This window comes from Rhinatrema bivittatum, chromosome 3 (genome assembly GCF_901001135.1).
Source record: "Rhinatrema bivittatum chromosome 3, aRhiBiv1.1, whole genome shotgun sequence".
Taxonomy (NCBI): domain Eukaryota; kingdom Metazoa; phylum Chordata; class Amphibia; order Gymnophiona; family Rhinatrematidae; genus Rhinatrema; species Rhinatrema bivittatum.
The window spans coordinates 178,063,340-178,080,712 of NC_042617.1; the positions used below are offsets into that span (position 1 = coordinate 178,063,340).

The following is a 17,373-nucleotide window of genomic DNA, read 5'->3' on the forward strand; positions in this document are numbered from 1 at the left end:
CTTTCCTCCTGGTTGGCGGACTGCATTTCTTTTTGCTATCAGCAAGCTGGCATTCCTTTTCAAGACCGTGTAAAAGCACACTCTGTGAGGGCCATGGCGACTTCGGTGGCACACCTTCGATCGGTGCCGCTTTCTGACATCTGCAAAGCTGCAACCTGGAGTTCTCTCCATACCTTTGCAGCCCACTATTGTTTGGACAAAGCTGGAAGACAGGACTCCATCTTCGGCCAATCTGTCTTGCGTAACCTTTTTCCAACATGATGTACCAACACCCTTCCACCTTCCCGGTAGGGTGCGGATGCCCTTACCAAATTCCACCCCAGTTGTTGTGCCTCTTGCACGTCGTTGGGTGCATTTGGTGCAAGTCGGGACATCCTCAGCTCGGTACTCACCCATTTGTGAGGACAACCATCCTGCTTGTCCTGTGAGAAAGCAAATGTTGCTTACCTGATGTAACAGGTGTTCTCATAGGACAGCAGGATGTTAGTCCCCTCGAAACCCGCCCCCCACCCCGCGGTGTTGGGTTCGTTTTGTTTTTACTTTTTAGGCACTGCCTGTAGCTTTGAAAATCAGACTGGAGGGAGACCCCTGCTGGCTGCAGGGTCAGTGCCTTGCTGGGCATGCCCAGTAGGGGCCAGTCAAAGTTCTGTTTAAACTTTGACAGAAGTTTTCCGTGGTGGGCTCCATCCTCGATGTCACCCATTTGTGAGGACTAACATCCTGCTGTCCTGTGAGAACACCTGTTACATCAGGTAAGCAACATTTGCTTTACTCCATAATTCCAAAGAAAACATCCCATCCTAGACCTAAGAGCCTTGAACAAGGTTCTCAGAAGAGAAAAGTTCAATATGGTTTCCTTGGGCACCTTGATCCTCTTGTTGCAAAAAGGGGACTGGCTATGCTCCCTCAGTCTGAAGGATGCGTACACTCACGTTGAGATCTTCCATAGTCACAGTAAGTATCTCAGATTTGTGGTAGGACAGCATCACTTCCAGTATCACATTTTGCTGTTTGGGCTAGCATCAGTCCCACGTGTCTTCACAAAATGCCTAGTCATGGTGGCGGCACATCTTCACAGACTGGAAGTTCATGTTTTCCCTTACCTGGACAATTGACTGGTCAAAAGCACCTCTTGAGCAGGGGCTGAGGAAGTCCATTCATTCGACCATCCGGGTGTCACTGGATGGTTGAGTAAATGGAGTCACTATGGTTCGTTATAAACTATCCTAAGTCCCATCTCAGCCTGCCACCACAATTGGACTTCATAGGAACCCTGCTAGACACGGCTCAGGCCAGGGCCTTCCTAAAGTGCTAGAGAGCCATCTCGGCAGAGATTCAAGCGAGCAGGCAGGTCTCAGCATGACACATGTTGCAGCTGTTGGACCACATGGGTGCAACAGCAAATGTCACTCTCTGGGCATGATTACACATGCAGACAGCCCAAAGGATGCTATGGTCTCAGTGATGACAGGCCATTCAGGGACTTCAGGACTGCATCTGAGTCACTCCATCCCTCTGGGATTCCTTGGCCTGGTGGCAGGAAGATTCCAATCTGGACAGGAGGTCTCCTTCCAAATATTTTGAATCCCAATTGTACTTACAATAGATGCATCCACCCTGTGCTGGGGAGCTCATGTACTTGGGCAAAACACCAAGGTCTCTGGTCTGCCCAGGAACTGCTGTGTCAAATAATCTTCCTGGAGCTCTGGATGATGAGGTACACTCTGTGGGTTTTCAGAAATTGACAGTCCAATAAAATTGTGTTGATACAAATCGGCAACCAGATGGCAATGTAGTATGTCAACAAACAGGGAGGTCCTGGCTCGTACCTCCAGTGTTGGGAAGCAATTCAGATATGCTCATGGCCCTCTACCAAAGGATGGTGTTCAGGACCATGTATCTAGCCAGAATGAAGAATACAATACAAACAGACTGAGTCATTCCTTCCGACCCCACAAATTGTCTCTGGACCAAAGGGTAGCAAATTGGATCTTCCTCCTATGTGGAAGCCCAGAGGTGGATCTGTTTGCAGCACCTTGGAATAAGAAAGTTCCTCAGTTCTGTTCCCCTCACATGACAAACTAGGTTCAGACACCTTCACTCGCCATTGGGGCGAGGACTTCCTGTACGCATATCATCCAACTCCACTGGTAACGAAGACTTTGTTGAAGCTTTGTGAGTGCAAGGGGACTTTGATCCTCATAGCCTGTCATTGGCCAAGCCAGGTCTAGTTTCCACTCCTCCAGGAGATGTTCATCAGGAAACCAATCAGGCTGGGGACTTTCCCAGATCTCATCACCCAGGATTGAGGCAGGTTGCAGCATCCTAATCTCCTGGCACTGTCACTCACAGCCTGGATATTGAGAGGCTAATCCTACAAACACTTGACCTCTTGGAAGGTGTGTCTCGGGTCCTGGTAGCTTCCAGAGAGGTTTTCACTGGAAAGTCTTATGCAGTGAAGTAGAGGAGGTTTTCCGTGTGGTGTGAGCAAAAGGCCCTAGATCCCTTCTCCTCCTCAACAAAAAAAACTGCTTGACTATCTTCTACACCTTTTGGAGTCTGGTCTGAAGACTAACTCTGTTAGGGTTCACCTGCGTGAACTCTGTATGTATGTTTTGGCTAATATGGGCACCAGATTTATACACAGCAACTCTAAGCCCTTCACAGCTATCCAGTCAAAGCCAGATTTGGATTTTTGAGTGGGTCCAGGGGAGGTGGTCAGTTCTCTAGTCCATGTGACAGAAGATCCTTCCTTAAGGAAGGAGCCTGAGATTTTTTGAACCTTGGCTCCTCGTAATATTCGGTAATTAGGTCATCTGTATTGTTAGGGTCAGTTACAGATTGATTCAGATGTTGAGATAAAGGATCTCTGCCAATATAAAAATCCCAGCTTTAACTTTATACCAATTTGCTCTTTGACAAATGGAATTGTTTGATGTACATTTGGGTAGCTCTGCAAGTTATGCTCCTGTTTTGTCATTGTAGGATACCTGGGGATTGAAGCTGCAAGGTCTTTGGTCATATAGTAGTTATGAAAGAGCTTGCTGAGTGCATAAGTGGTGACTTCTTCAATAGGGTAAAGTGAAATATAATTGGCCTCAATCAGTCCAGGTGTATCAATTTTTTTTGAATGACGTGGTTGCCTATATAACGATATACAATAGTCATGCTTGTACTATATCTGAGAGGCAGCAGTTGCCAATAGATAACTGTTGTGTACTATCCAGATCCATTCCTTCCCCAGTGTCCTAACACATATCTCCTTTCCCATTTGGATAGCTTTGTTTTTATACTGATTATATTGTTTAAATTTGTTAATAAATCAATAAAAATGTTCGACTATGGAGTCTGTAGAATGGTAGGTTGGAGAATGATGTTTTCTGTTTATGATGAAGTTTTGTGAAAGGAGTGGGCCTCTTTGATATGAGGTGATGGTCATAAGTGAGCAAGCGCAAGGCAAATTTCAATAGAGATGAAATGATTATGTTTTATCGATTTCTGTATATACATTGACCTTCACAATCTAATGCTAAAGATTTTCTGTAAACTCTTAGAAATCTTAATAATCTTCTTTCTACCATCAAATAAAGATAAACATTTTTAAAAATATCTCCTTTTCCACTTTTCTGACCAAATCCTATGAAGTGAGGTTGTGTAAAAGCTATTTTGCCTAATTAATTAAGACAATGTGGGGCGGATTTTAAGAGCCCTGCTCGCGTAAATCCGCCCGGATTTACGCGAGCAGGGCCCTGCGCGCCGGTGCGCCTATTTTACATAGGCCTACCGGCGCGTGCAGAGCCCCGGGACTCGCGTAAGTTCCGGGGTTCTCCGAGGGGGGCGTGTCGGGGGGCGGGCCCGAACCGCGCGGCGTTTAGGGGGCGTGCTGGGAGCGTTTTGGGGGCGGGTACGGGGGCGTGGCTACGGCCCGGGGCGGTCCGGGGGCGTGGCCGCACCCTCCGTACCCGCCCCCAGGTCGCGGCCCGGCGCGCGGGGATTTACGCCTCCCTCTGGGAGGCGTAAATCCCCGGAGAAAGGTAAGGGGGGGGGGGGCGTAGACAGGGCCGGGTGGGTTAGGTAGAGGAAGGGAGGGGAAGGTGAGGGGAGGGCGTTAGAGGATTCCCTCCAAGGCCGCTCCGATTTCGGAGCGGCCTTGGAGGGAACGGGGGTAGGCTGTGCGGCTCGGCGCGCGCCGGCTATACAAATTCGATAGCCTTGCGCGCGCCGATCCAGGTTTTTAGCAGATACGCGCGGCTCCGCGGGTATCTACTAAAATCCAGCGTACTTTTGTTTGCGCCTGGAGCGCAAACAAAAGTACGCGCTCGCGTATTCTTTAAAAATCTGCCCCTGTGGTAATTGACATGTGAGCAAGTGTTTTGGGCTTCTTGGCCTTTCTATATGATGTCAACATTGGTGGAGCTTGTCCAGATCACTTCATATAATTCAGGTATTGGTGACATTAGAAAAATGCAGATTGGGAAAAGAGTAATGAAGGTTACACATATTATAATAAAGCAGATAATGTATCAGGACAGGAGCAAGTTTAAAAAAATCATAAAGAATAGGTGCAAAATTTTATCAAACGTTTGGTGCAATGAAATATTGTATATTGGGGAACAATTTTTACTTGCCCACATCATTGCAAAGTTTACAAATACTTTGTTCTCTGGAGGCAAGCAGTTCACTAAAGTCGCACACGTAACTAAAGAGTTACCCGGCTAAATTTCCCTTGGTGAAATTACTAGATGGTTATATTTACAAGTGGCAAAACAAGACTGTCCTGGAGTGGGTCAGGTTGGGGAGGGAAAATACATGCATAGCTTTATTTTTCTAATTTGTTTGGGGTTCTACCCTCTTTCCACTGTCTGCAGAAACTGGAAGTGCAAAGTACACAGGGACTCACTCCTTAGTTACCTAGCTAGATTCCTTTGAAAATTGTCCATCATATTTTTAAATACAGTGCTGTGCAGTATGTATATTAGCTAGTATAGTAATTTAAATGAAGTTTTGCGAATTGTCTTTTGTAAAGAAATCCTTTGTTTACTGATTTACCTAGTCATCAAATACTGTAATTCGTTAATATTGGTCCTTCCCAATTGTTCCCTTAGGGCACTTCAAATATTGAAGAATTCTGCTCCTTGTGTTTCGATAGGCTGTACTAAGTATGATCATATCTCCACTTGTTTTGGCTAGGTTACTCTGATAACACATCTCATTTAGAATCCATTAGAAAGTTGTTAATCCACAAAGTACTCATTTTTTATTTATTTATTTATTTAAGGTTTTTATATACCGGCAATCATGAGCACATATCTTGCTGGTTTACATGAAACGGGAGTGCATTAAATACATCAACTAGAACTGTGGTGATCGAAGGAGCAGTTACAAATAACAAGGGTAGCAGAACTTGGATAAGAAGGAAGAGATAGGAAAGAATAAACGGTTGAACGGTATACAAATAAATTAAATGCTATGTAAAAATGGCATGATTAATGGCTGAATATTTGAAGTCCTTGATTTGTATCTATGACGTGATATTAGATTGTGTCTGGGAAAGCTTGCTTGAATAACCAAGTCTTAAGTCCTTTCCTGAAAGTTAAGAGGCAAGGTTCCAGTCTGAGATCTGTGGGAATGGAATTCCACAGAGAAGGGCCAGCAGTGGAGGTGGCACGATCTCTTAGAGTGATGTGTTTGGTCATTTTCGCAGGGGGAACTTTGAGGGCGCCTCGGTAGACATTTCTGGTAGGTCTTGTCGAGTTGTATACTTGGAGGGGGATTTGTAGATCGAGGGAGATGCGTTGATGAATAGTTTTGAAGATGACACAAATGGCTTTGTACATGATACGGAAGTGGACGGGTAGCCAATGTAACTCTTTCAGAATGGGGGATATGTGGTCTCTCTTTCTTGCGCCTGTTAGTAATCGAGCTGCTGAATTTTGAACCATCTGTAGTGGTTTGGAGTAGGAAGAGGGCAGACCTAGCAATAGGGAATTGCAGTAGTCTAATTTTGCAAAAATGACTGCTTGGATGATCGTTCTGAAGTCTTGGGCATGGAAAAGAGGTCTTATCCTCTTCAGAACCTGGAGTTTATAGAAGCAGTCTTTGGTTGTTTTGTTGATATGGGCCTTGAAGTTTAGCCGGTTGTCTATTATCACTCCTAAGTCTCGAACTTGTGTGGTAGGTAGATTGGTGGGAAGAGTAGTGTTGGAGATGTTGGTTTCCGGAGAAATGAGAAGGATTTCTGTCTTAGAAGAGTTTAAGATGAGGTGTAGGTTGTTTAGTAGTTGTTTGATTTTCAGGTGGCATGATTCCCAGTAGTCAAGAGTTTCAGAATATGTATCTTTGATGGGGATGATGATTTGGATATCGTCTGCATAAAGGAAGTACTTTAGATTGAGGTTGGTGAGAAGTTGGCAGAGAGGAAGAAGATAGATATTAAATAGGGTCGGAGATAATGAAGAACCTTGAGGGACTCCTATGACAGAGTCAAATCTAGAGGATTCCTTGTTTTGGATTTTAACTTTGTAACCTCTGTTATTGAGAAACGTTTTGAACCAGGATAGGACGGTGCCGCTGATTCCTATAGACGAGAGTTGGTTTAGGAGGATGGCGTGGTTGACCGTGTCGAACGCTGCTGAGAGGTCTAACAAGATCAATAGGAATGAGTTTCCTTTGTCAAGGCCCATTAAGATATAATCTGTCAACGAGGAGAGGAGGGATTCTGTGCCTCGATTTTTCTGAAGCCGTGTTGTGGGGTGAAGAGAAGATTGTTGTCTTCGATGAAATCTGAGAGTTGAGAGTTCACTAGTTTTTCCATGATCTTGGCGATGAATGGGAGGTTAGCTATGGGGCGGAAGTTGTTGGGTTCCTTCGGGTCAAGGTTAGGTTTCTTTAAGAGCGGTGAGATTGAGGCCATTTTGAGGTCATCAGGGCAGATTCCTTGGGCTAGAGAGCAGTTGATGATATTTGTCAAAGATGTGGCTATTGTGTCTGGAATAGATAGAAGTAATTTGGAGGGGATGTGGTCTGCAGGATGAGATGAAGGTTTCATTTTTCTCAGGATGGCTTGTATCTCAGTGGAGGCTACAGGTTCAAAGGTGTTTAAGCTGGCATTTTTGTGTGCAGGTTGTTGATATGTCTGGAGGGCTGCTGTGTCGGGAGGCAGTTGTGTTAGGAGATTGGAAATTTTATTTTGGAAAAACTGAGCGAGTTCTTCGGCTTTGGACTGAGCCATATTGCCGGGGATTTCTCGCGGTATGGTTTGAGTGAGGCTGGAGACATAGGCAATTTGGTTAGGGACAGCTTTACATCTGTATACCCCACAATGCACTTTAAGATCAGTTAACAAGGGCCTTCTTGCAATACCAGCAATACACCAAAAATATCTGGGGGCAGTAAGGAACTGCACCATCTGAGTAGCGAGACCACTATTATGAAATATTATGCCTGAAAATTTGAGATTTATGGCTGACACCAAGTCTTTTAGGAGTGGCCTGAAAACTTGGTGGTTCTTGAAAGCATTTTGAATATCTTACTCCTAATGTAATGTGGGGGTTACTATATCTCAGTTTAGAAATAATAAGGGCAAGAGTGCAGTACAACGGTTGGAGGTTTTGTGATTTTGGGCTGTAAGATTCTATTTTAATTTGTATTGTCTACTTATTTTAATGTTTGTCATTTTTGTTTTATGTTTCTTTTTTAATTTTTTAAGTGTTCACAATTATGAATATTTTTATTTTATTAGTTGCCTCAATCTCTTGAGTGAGTGGTGTAAAGAAATAATTTTAAATAAATCTAGTTATTTTTAAATATCCGATGATTTTTTTGAGCATCAGTTGATAAACACTACAATATAAATAATGGGCAAATTCAAAGGTTAAATTTCAATTCATCTACAAATGACTAGAGGTTTTCTGTTGGTGTTATCTGAAAAAATTTAAACTCTTTAAAAGTGATACTAGGATTCTCACAGGACAAGCAGGATGGTAGTCCTCACATATGGGTGACATCACAGGATGGAGCCCAATCACAGAACACTTTTGTCAAAGTTTCTAGAATTTTGACAGGCACCTACTGGGCATGCCCAGCATGGCACTAAAACTGCAGCCAGCAGGGGTCCCCCTTCAGTCTTCTTTTTTCCGCGCAGCAGTAGCCACGCGGGTTAAGGAGCTCCACAGAGATTCCTGACAGGAATTTTCCTCACGGAATTACTAAAAACTTTCATACCCCACAGGGGTCCCTCCTTCGAATTTTTGACTCTGCGGTACTCCAGTAAGTTTTTACCCGTTTTCAGTCGATTCGCATCGAGTTTGGCCCTCGCGGCCTACTGGCCGTCGACCGTACCACGGCTCAATTCTTTCAGAGGCCATGGTGTCGGGGTTCCATCGGTGCCCGGACTGTACTCACACCATGTCCATAACAGACCCCCATAAAGTCTGTGTAATGTGTCTTAGGTGCGAGCATGATGTCTTGACCTGTACCAAATGTGCCTTAATGACACCAAAAGGTCGCAAGGCCAGAATAGAGAAAATGGAACTTCTCTTCCGTTCTCAAACCCCAACTCCGGGCCTTCGACTACCTCTACCCCCCCTCAGGACCGAGGGGATAGTAGAGAGAAACATCAGCATCGACACCGAAAGTCTCGGACGATCAAGGAAGGAAAGTCATCGACCTCGCCATCGTCCAAGCCTCCATCGAAGAAACCCCAACCAGAAAAGGCACCGACCAGACGGGTATCGGGAGTCACGACTCCACCTTTAACGGTGGTCCCTCCGGCTATGCCTCTGCCTCCTTCTTCCCTTCCAGAGTCGGGGCTGCTTGCTCCAGGTCTCCATGAAGAACTGGACCGGATGGTTCAGGACGCCTTCGATAAGGCGATGCATAGACTCCAAGGTCCCTCGGCGCCGAAATCGGTGCCAGTCACAGAACAGACCATCGATCCCATTCCAGCAGCATTGACACCGCTGCTCTCGAAGATGGAAGCGCTTATAGCCGCTTTTCCACCGATGGATCCTGGGTCACCGATGGCTCTAGTGCCTTCCCCGCTTACTCTGTCATTGGGAGGAGAAACACCATTCCGCATTCCGCCATCAGGTGTCCTGCCGATGCCTCAACCATCGATGCCGATACGCCCATCGGCTCCACCGATCCATCCATCGATGCCCTCAATGCCTGCACCGGTGCCCTTGATGCCTTCATTGGTGCCTCCAGTACGTCCCTCGATGCCTTCGGAGCCTAGACCGGGATCTTCAGGAATACCATCGTCCCGTCCTTCTCAGGTTCCTAGAGGGGCAGGTGCTGATTCCTATGACACCTGGACCGCCGATTCTTCTCAAGACACCGATGACTTGCCATCGCCACCTTCTCCTACTGAAAGCAGGAAGCGTTCTCCTCAAGAAGACCTATCCTTCATAAATTTTGTGAAGGAAATGTCTGAATTGGTTCCCTTCCAATTGCAGACTGAACAAGATGACATACATCAAATGATGGAGCTGTTACAATTCCTGGATGCTCCCAAGGAAATAACCTCCATCCCTATTCACCAGGTTCTTTTTTAGATCTCCTCAAAAAGAACTGGGAACACCCTGGTTCTGTTGCTCGAGTCAACATAAAAGCTGATACCACTTATTTGCTCCAGTCATCCGCAGGATTCCAGAAACCTCAGCTGGATCACCAATCTGTGATTGTAGAATCTGCCCAAAAGAGGGCAAAAAGATCAAAACCACACTCTTCCTTTCCCCCAGGTAAGGAACAAAAATTCCTGGATGCCATTGGCTGACGTGTCTTCCAGGGATCAATGCTCATTTCTCGGATCGCCTCTTATCAGCTGTATATGACCCAGTATAACAGGGTCTTATTCAAGCAGATACAGGACTTTGCAGAGTCCCTGCCTCAGCAATTCCAGGAACAACTTCAAACCCTGGTACACAAGGGTTTTGAGGCAGGGAAGCATGAAATAAGATCCTCTTATGATATCTTCGACACCGCTTCCAGGGTGTCTGCAACTGCTATTTCGGCAAGAAGGTGGCCTGGCTTAAGTCTTCTGACTTACAACCTGAGGTACAAGACAGATTATCTGATCTGCCCTGCATAGGAGACAATCTGTTTGGCAAACAGATTCAGCGGACGGTGGCGGAAGTCAAGGAGCATCATGAGACCTTTCGCCAACTCTCTCTGATGCCCTCTGAGTATTCCTCCAAATAGCCATTCAGGAAGGATACTAAAAGGTCATTCTTCCGTCCAAAGAAATCCTATCCACCACCGTCTAGAACTCGTTCCACGAGACCTTTCCAAAAGGCCCAGTCTCATCAACCTCGTAAACAAAAGCCACAAGCAGCTCCTCAGCCGGGCCCTGCTTCCGGCTTTTGACTCCTGCATAGAGAGCAGCAGCCAGTTTCCACTTCCTCAGATAGCAGTGGTAGTTCAGTTGTACCATTTCAACAACAGGTGGCACACAATCACCTCAGACAGTGGGTCCTTGCCATCATCTCTCAAGGTTATCGCCTGAACTTTCTCTCCATTCCACCAGACTCCCCACCTCTACCGATGTGGAGAACATCCGAACACTCACTACTCCTGGAGCAGGAGGTCTCCCTCCTCCTCCAGTCCAGAGCAATAGAACCAGTGCCCTACTCCCAACAAGGCCTAGGATTCTATTCCCCGTACTTTCTAATCCCCAAAACATCAGGCGGCGTTCGTTCAATTCTGGACCTTCGTGCCCTCAACAGGTACCTCCACCGAGAAAAGTTCAAGATGGTAACATTGGATTCCTTCCTTCCTCTTCTGCAAAAAGGAGACTGGCTCTGCTCTCTCAATCTCCAAGATGCATACACACACATTGCGATAAATCCATCTCATCGCAGGTTCTTGAGATTTCTAGTAGGCCACAAGCACTATCAATACTGAGTGCTTTCATTTGGCCTGGCATCTGCTCCATGAGTCTTCACCAAGTGCCTCGTAGTAGTAGCTGCCTTCTTCAGGACTCAAGGTGTTCGCGTCTACCCCTATCTAGACGTTTGGTCGATCAGGGCTCCAACTCAGCAAGCTGCTCTGTCATCCCTACGTCTTACTTTTCACACTGATTTCGCTAGGATTTCTCGTCAACTACGCAAAATCCTGCTTAGTCCCATCTCAAACTTTATCACTCATAGGGGCAGGCTTGGACACCTTGCAGGCGAAGGCATTTCTACCTCGAATGCGAGCTCTCACGCTCATCTCTCTTGCACACCAGCTACAGTCTCAGCGCCGCATGACTGCACGCCACTTCCTTATCCTACTGGGACACATGGCGTCCTCAGTACAGGTTACATCAATGGCCCGCTTGGCCATGAGAGTCATGCAGTGGACTCTAAGGTCACAATGGACTCAGTTTGTCCAACCTCTATCGACCACTGTTCACATCACCGACTCACTCCGTCAGTCTCTAGCCTGGTGGAAAAGTCAGGTCAATCTCCTCCAAGACTTGCCCTTCCAGGCTCTAGACCCTCAAATAATTCTCACCACCAATGCTTCCAACCTCGGCTGGGGAGCCCATGTCGCCAATTTGCAGACACAAGGAACTTGGTCTCCAGAGGAAGCCAAACAACAAATCAATTTCCTGGAGCTGCGAGCAATCAGATATGCTCTCAGGGTGTTTCAGGATTTCCTTTCCAATCAGGTCATCCTGATTCAGACGGACAACCAGGTGGCCATGTGGTACATCAACAAACAGGGAGGGATGGGCTCCTACCTCCTGTGTCAGGAGGCTTCTAGGAAAAATAAAAAGTAATGGGATAGGTGGCGATGTCCTTTCGTGGATTAAAAACTGGCTAAAAGACAGGAAACAGAGTAGGATTAAATGGACAATTTTCTCAGTGGAAGGGAGTGGACAGTGGAGTGCTTCAGGGATCTGTATTGGGACCCTTACTTTTAAATATATTTATAAATGATCTGGAAAGAAATACGACAAGTGAGGTAATCAAATTTGCAGATGATGCAAAATTGTTCAGAGTAGTTAAATCACAAGCAGATTCTGATACATTGCAGGAAGACCTTGTGAGGCTGGAAAATTGGGCATCAAAATGGCAGATGAAGTTTAATGTGGACAAGTGCAAGGTGATGCATATAGGGAAATATAACCCATGCTATAGTTACACAATGTTAGATTCCATATTAGGTGCTACAACCCAAGAAAGAGATCTAGGCGTCATAGTGGATAACACATTGAAATCGTCAGTTCAGTGTGCTCCGGCAGTCAAAAAAGCAAACAGAATGTTGGGAATTATTAGAAAAGGAATGGTGAATAAAACGGAAAATGTCATAATGCCTCTGTATCGCTCCATGGTGAGACCACACCTTGAATACTGTGTACAATTCTGGTCGCCGCATCTCAAAAAAGATATAATTGTGATGGAAAATTTACAGAGAAGGGCGACCAAAATGATAAAGGGAGTGGAACAGCTCCCCTATGAGGTAAGACTAAAGAGGTTAGGACTTTTCAGCTTAGAGAAGAGACGGCTGAGGGGGGATATGATAGAGATGTTTAAAATCATGAGAGGTCTAGAACGGGTAGATGTGAATTGATTTTTTACTCTTTCGGATAATAGAAAGACTAGGGGGCACTCCATGAAGTTAGCATGTGGCACATTTAAAACTAATCGGAGAAAGTTCTTTTTCACTCAACGCACAATTAAACTCTGGAATTTGTTGCCAGAAGATGTGGTTAGTACAGTTAGTATAGCTGAGTTTAAAAAAGGATTAGATAAGTTCTTTGAGGAGAAGTCCATTACCTGCTATTAATTAAGTTTACTTAGATAACAACCACCGCTGTTACTAGCAACAGTAACATGGAATAGACTTAGTTTTTGGGTACTTGCCAGGTTCTAATGACCTGGATTGGCTACTGTTGGAAACAGGATGCTGGGCTTGATGGACCCTTGGTCTGACCCAGTATGGCATGTTCTTCTTATGTTCTTATGAGGCCCTCTCCCACTCGATGTACCTCAGGGCCACCTATTTGCTGGGAGTGGACAATGTGTTGGCGGGAAACCTAAGTCGCTCTTTCCATCTGCACGAGTAGTCCCTCAACCCCACAGTAGCGGACTCAATATTCCAACGTTGGGGTCATCCTCGCATAGACCTCTTTGCGCAAAGTAGAGAACTTTTGCTCTCTCACTCGCAGCCAACACTCTCAGCCAAGAGATGTGTTCTCCCTCTCATGGGCAACCTCATGGGCAACCTCTCCTATGTGCATTCCCACTTCTCTCAAAGACTCTCGTGAAGTTATGTCAGGATAAGGGATGCATGATCCTGATAGCAACTCACTGGCCTCCATACTTCAGGATTCCATACTTCAGGATCTCTCCATTCGCAGGCACATTCCCTTGGGAACGGACCTGCTTCTTATCACTCAGAACGACGGATGCCTACGCCACCCCAATCTTCAAGCTTTGTCCCTGGTGGCCTGGATGTTGAAAGGTTAATTCTTCAGCATTTAACCTTTCGGAGCCAGTTTCCCGTGTCCTGATTGCTTCATGGAAGCCTTCCACGAGAAAGTCTTACCTATACGAATGGAACAGGTTTGAGTCATGGTGTTCTTCTCAATCCCTTGATCCCTTTACCTGTTCCACCACAAAGTTTCTTCAGTAGCACACCTACGCTCGGTGCCGCTTCCTGACATTTGCAGGGCTGCTACCTGGAGTTCTCTCCATACCTTTACAGCCCATTATTGCTTAGACAAAGCTGGAAGACAAGATTCTATCTTCGGCCAGTCTGTCTTGCGCAACCTTTTTACAACTTGATGTACCAACACCCTTCCGCCTGCCCGTTAGGGTTCAGGATGGCCTCTTCTAAATTCCACCCCAGTCCTTGTGCCTATTGCACATCTTGGGTACATTTGATGCATTTCTCGGACATCCTTAGCTCGGTACTCACCAATATGTGAGGACTACCATCCTGCTTGTCTTGTGAGAAAGCAAATGTTGCTTACCTGTAACAGGTGTTCTCACAGGACAGCAGGATGTTAGTCCTCACGAAATCCGCCTGCCGCCCCACGGTGTTTTGTTCGTTACATTTTCTTATTTTATTTTTCGGCACTTCCTGAAGTTTTAAACAAGACTGAAGGGGGACCCCTGCTGGCTGCAGGTTTAGTGCTTTGCTGGGCATGCCCAGTAGGTGCCAGTCAAAGTTCTAGAAACTTTGACAAAAGTGTTCCGTGATTGGGCTCCATCCTGTGATGTCACCCATATGTGAGGACTAACATCCTGCTGTCCTGTGAGAACATCTGTTACAGGTAAGCAACATTTGCTAAATTCTTAATCAACTGTAAGATGTAGGCATCTAAACAACAAATTCAAAAAATCTTATCTAATAACTACCGGTATATCAATTTGCACAATAAAAATGTATTGTATATGTATTGGCAAGACCTTCATATTAAACAGACATTCATGTTTTGCTGCAAATTTATCTGCAACCATTTTTCACCTGGATAATTTTAAATCAGTGTGCCCACCTACTTACCCTATTTTTTAAATTTTTAAATGTTTCTATACGCATTCTTAAAAACTTAGTACTAGTGAAAAATTTAGTGTAATGAAAATCTTATCTTGAACATCCATCAAAAACGCCATGATGCAGTATAAGATTATGACTCTGGATGAAAAGACCCTCATCCAATGCAGTCCACATTTAGGAAGTCCTCTCCTTCCTACATCAGGGAATTAGATGAATGGTCTATGAAAATTTTGCCCAGCGAGCATTCTCCATATCTATCACCAGTGATGTTTAATCCATCTTGTAGGCTTCCCACTCTTTATTGATACCATTCCATAATGGTGCTTCCTCTAGAAATGGCCATCTAAACAACATCATCATTAAATCCCTTTTAACTTTTATAGGACTACTCCTACAGTGAAGGAAGGTAAATATGATGATAAAGCCATTTTTGTTGATACTTTTCTCATTAAGCAAATTTAAAAAACATTGTATTGCTATCAAGTACTATCCAGGAAAAGAAGTTTTGCCTTTGATATTTGCATTTCCAGCTTTTTATTTAAGAGAAACTCCTAAAAAATAATATTGAAAATTTCTTCCTTAAATTACTGATTTATAATAAATCATTCATTTTAATGCTTTTAGTTGCTTGGCTTATATAAAGTATAATTTAATTTCTAATCCATTTTGCTCCATACAGACAATGAATGACTTTGACTACTTAAAATTACTTGGCAAAGGCACTTTTGGCAAAGTAATTCTGGTCAGAGAGAAGGCAAGTGGGAAGTATTATGCAATGAAGATTTTGAAGAAAGAAGTTATTATTGCAAAGGTAAGTTAATATATCAGAATTTGGGGGACTTAGACCAGAATAGGATGTGGTACAGTCTATTACCATCACTATGAGTTAAATTAGTTCCTTAAAGATTATTCACTAACTTTGTGGCTTCTTCTATAGACTGGAAAGGCACTGTCACCATAAAAAAAAGCAGTTTTTCTCTCACTGTCACATATATGCAAAATGTATTTCAGAAAACAATCATATCCCTTCCCCATAAGGGTTTATGTAGGTTTTGACACTGTCAAACCTCAGACACAGGATATCCTTACCCTGAACCCTTCTTGCATCCCCATATTACAGTTAGGAAAGACTCCATCCTTTTATAAACTGCCCTTGCCCAGGGATATTGCAAGAGTATTATGCATCCTAGGTGAAACTTTAGTCTCACACCACCCATGCAATTAACTATTAGACCCAAAGTCCACCCCTACCCCTACCCAGGATCTTGATAATAAAAAATCAACAACTATGATGACACAAATGCTACCTCTCCCAGAACTATCCTGTAAAAACACAAAATTGGACATCATTGTTTTACCCAAAACACATATACACACATAATGGGACATCAATAAATAAGGCAAATTTAAGCTGTTTTGATTCTGTGCTTAAATTCACTTTATTGATTCTCCCGGTATATTTAATACAGATATGTTTCAAAAATCATTTCACAGTGTTTGCTAAATGTGTCATCTGTTGGCTTGATATTCAGCCAGCAGATAGCCAGAAAAGGTACCAACAAGAGGAGACAACTTTGTAGTAATCAACTCCTTGTTGGTGCTTTTCATTGATTCAAATGATAGAAATTCATTAGTCATATCAAATTTGCAGTTAATTCCTCTGATTGAGTATGTAAAACCACCCCGAGTTAAAACTGTCCTCTCTTACAGTGGTGTGTGTATATATATATATATAGAGAGAGAGAGAGAGAGCATGTCACATTGACTCTCTACAGGGTCTGTCTTTCTCTCTCCCCCTCTCCCTCTCATCCTATTCGGCTAACTTGGATAACTAGATAACTTTTGAATATTGACACCTATGAATTTTGGGGGTAGACTACAACAAAAATAAAGTAAGAAATATATAAATGTACATATTAAAAGAAATCCATACTACAATACCTGACTGACTTGAACTAGAATGTTTCAAACTCAAACAGCACCAATCTTATCTATTAAAAGGCAACACCACAGATATTACATGAGGCTGTTATAGATTTTTGCACAGAAACTGTACACTAGTACAGTGGTTCTCAACCGGTGTGTCGTGACACACCAGTGTGTCGCCAAGCACACGCAGGTGTGTCGCCACACTTCCCGGTTCCTGCTGACCCAGCTGCTCCCCCTACCCGAGCAAGATAGGTCCTACACCCGGGCTTAAAACGCTGAAAACCCGAGCGGAACGCAGCAGGAGAACAGGAGTCAGCGGCACCAGCATGCTCTCTTCTTCTCGCCACCCCCCCCCCCCCCCCCCGTGGCCCAGAAGAGGAAGTGTTAAGCAGTGGGTGTGTGCGCGGGAAGAAGAGACCTTGCTAGTGCGCTCGGCATCGACCTGAAGAAAAGAAGAGAGGCGCGGTCTGAAGAATGAGCAGCGCAGTTCAGAGAAAAACGAAGAATGTCGTCAACACCCGTGACCGATGGGACTCCTTGCTCAGCGAGGTCTGAAAATGAAGTAGATTGCTGCTGCCTTTAAGGTTAGAAGTGGAGGAGGCTGCTGCTGCCGCTAGTTCAGGGGAGGGGGGAGAGTTAGTGAATGAGCAAGCATGTGTGTTTGAGATCCTGTGTGTGTGTGTGAATGATTCAGAGCCTGTATATGTGAAAGAGAGTATGTGTGTGATTGAGAGCTGGCTTAGGTGAGGGAGTATGTGATTGAGAGCATGTGTGAAAGTGAGAGAAAGATAGCATGTGTGTCTTGTGTGATTGAGAGCTGACTTAGGTGAGGGAGCATGTGATTGAGAGCCTGTGTGTAAATGAAAGAGAGAGCGCATGTGTGTCTGTGTGTGATTGAGAGCTGGTTTAGGTGAGAACATAAGAACATGCCATGCTGGGTCAGACCAAGGGTCC

The 17,373-nt window shown here is 44.7% G+C and overlaps 1 protein-coding gene across 4 annotated transcripts in view; it reads left to right on the forward strand.

The window, feature by feature from the left end:
• AKT3 (AKT serine/threonine kinase 3) overlaps positions 1-17,373 on the forward strand; it is a 1,010,799-nt gene that overhangs the window by 574,942 nt on the left and 418,484 nt on the right. For all 4 annotated transcript variants that reach the window (XM_029593967.1, XM_029593963.1, XM_029593964.1 and 1 more), the window contains one exon: positions 15,170-15,301. In XM_029593967.1, coding sequence (XP_029449827.1) covers positions 15,170-15,301 — 132 coding nt within the window. The remainder of the gene's footprint in view (positions 1-15,169; positions 15,302-17,373) is intronic.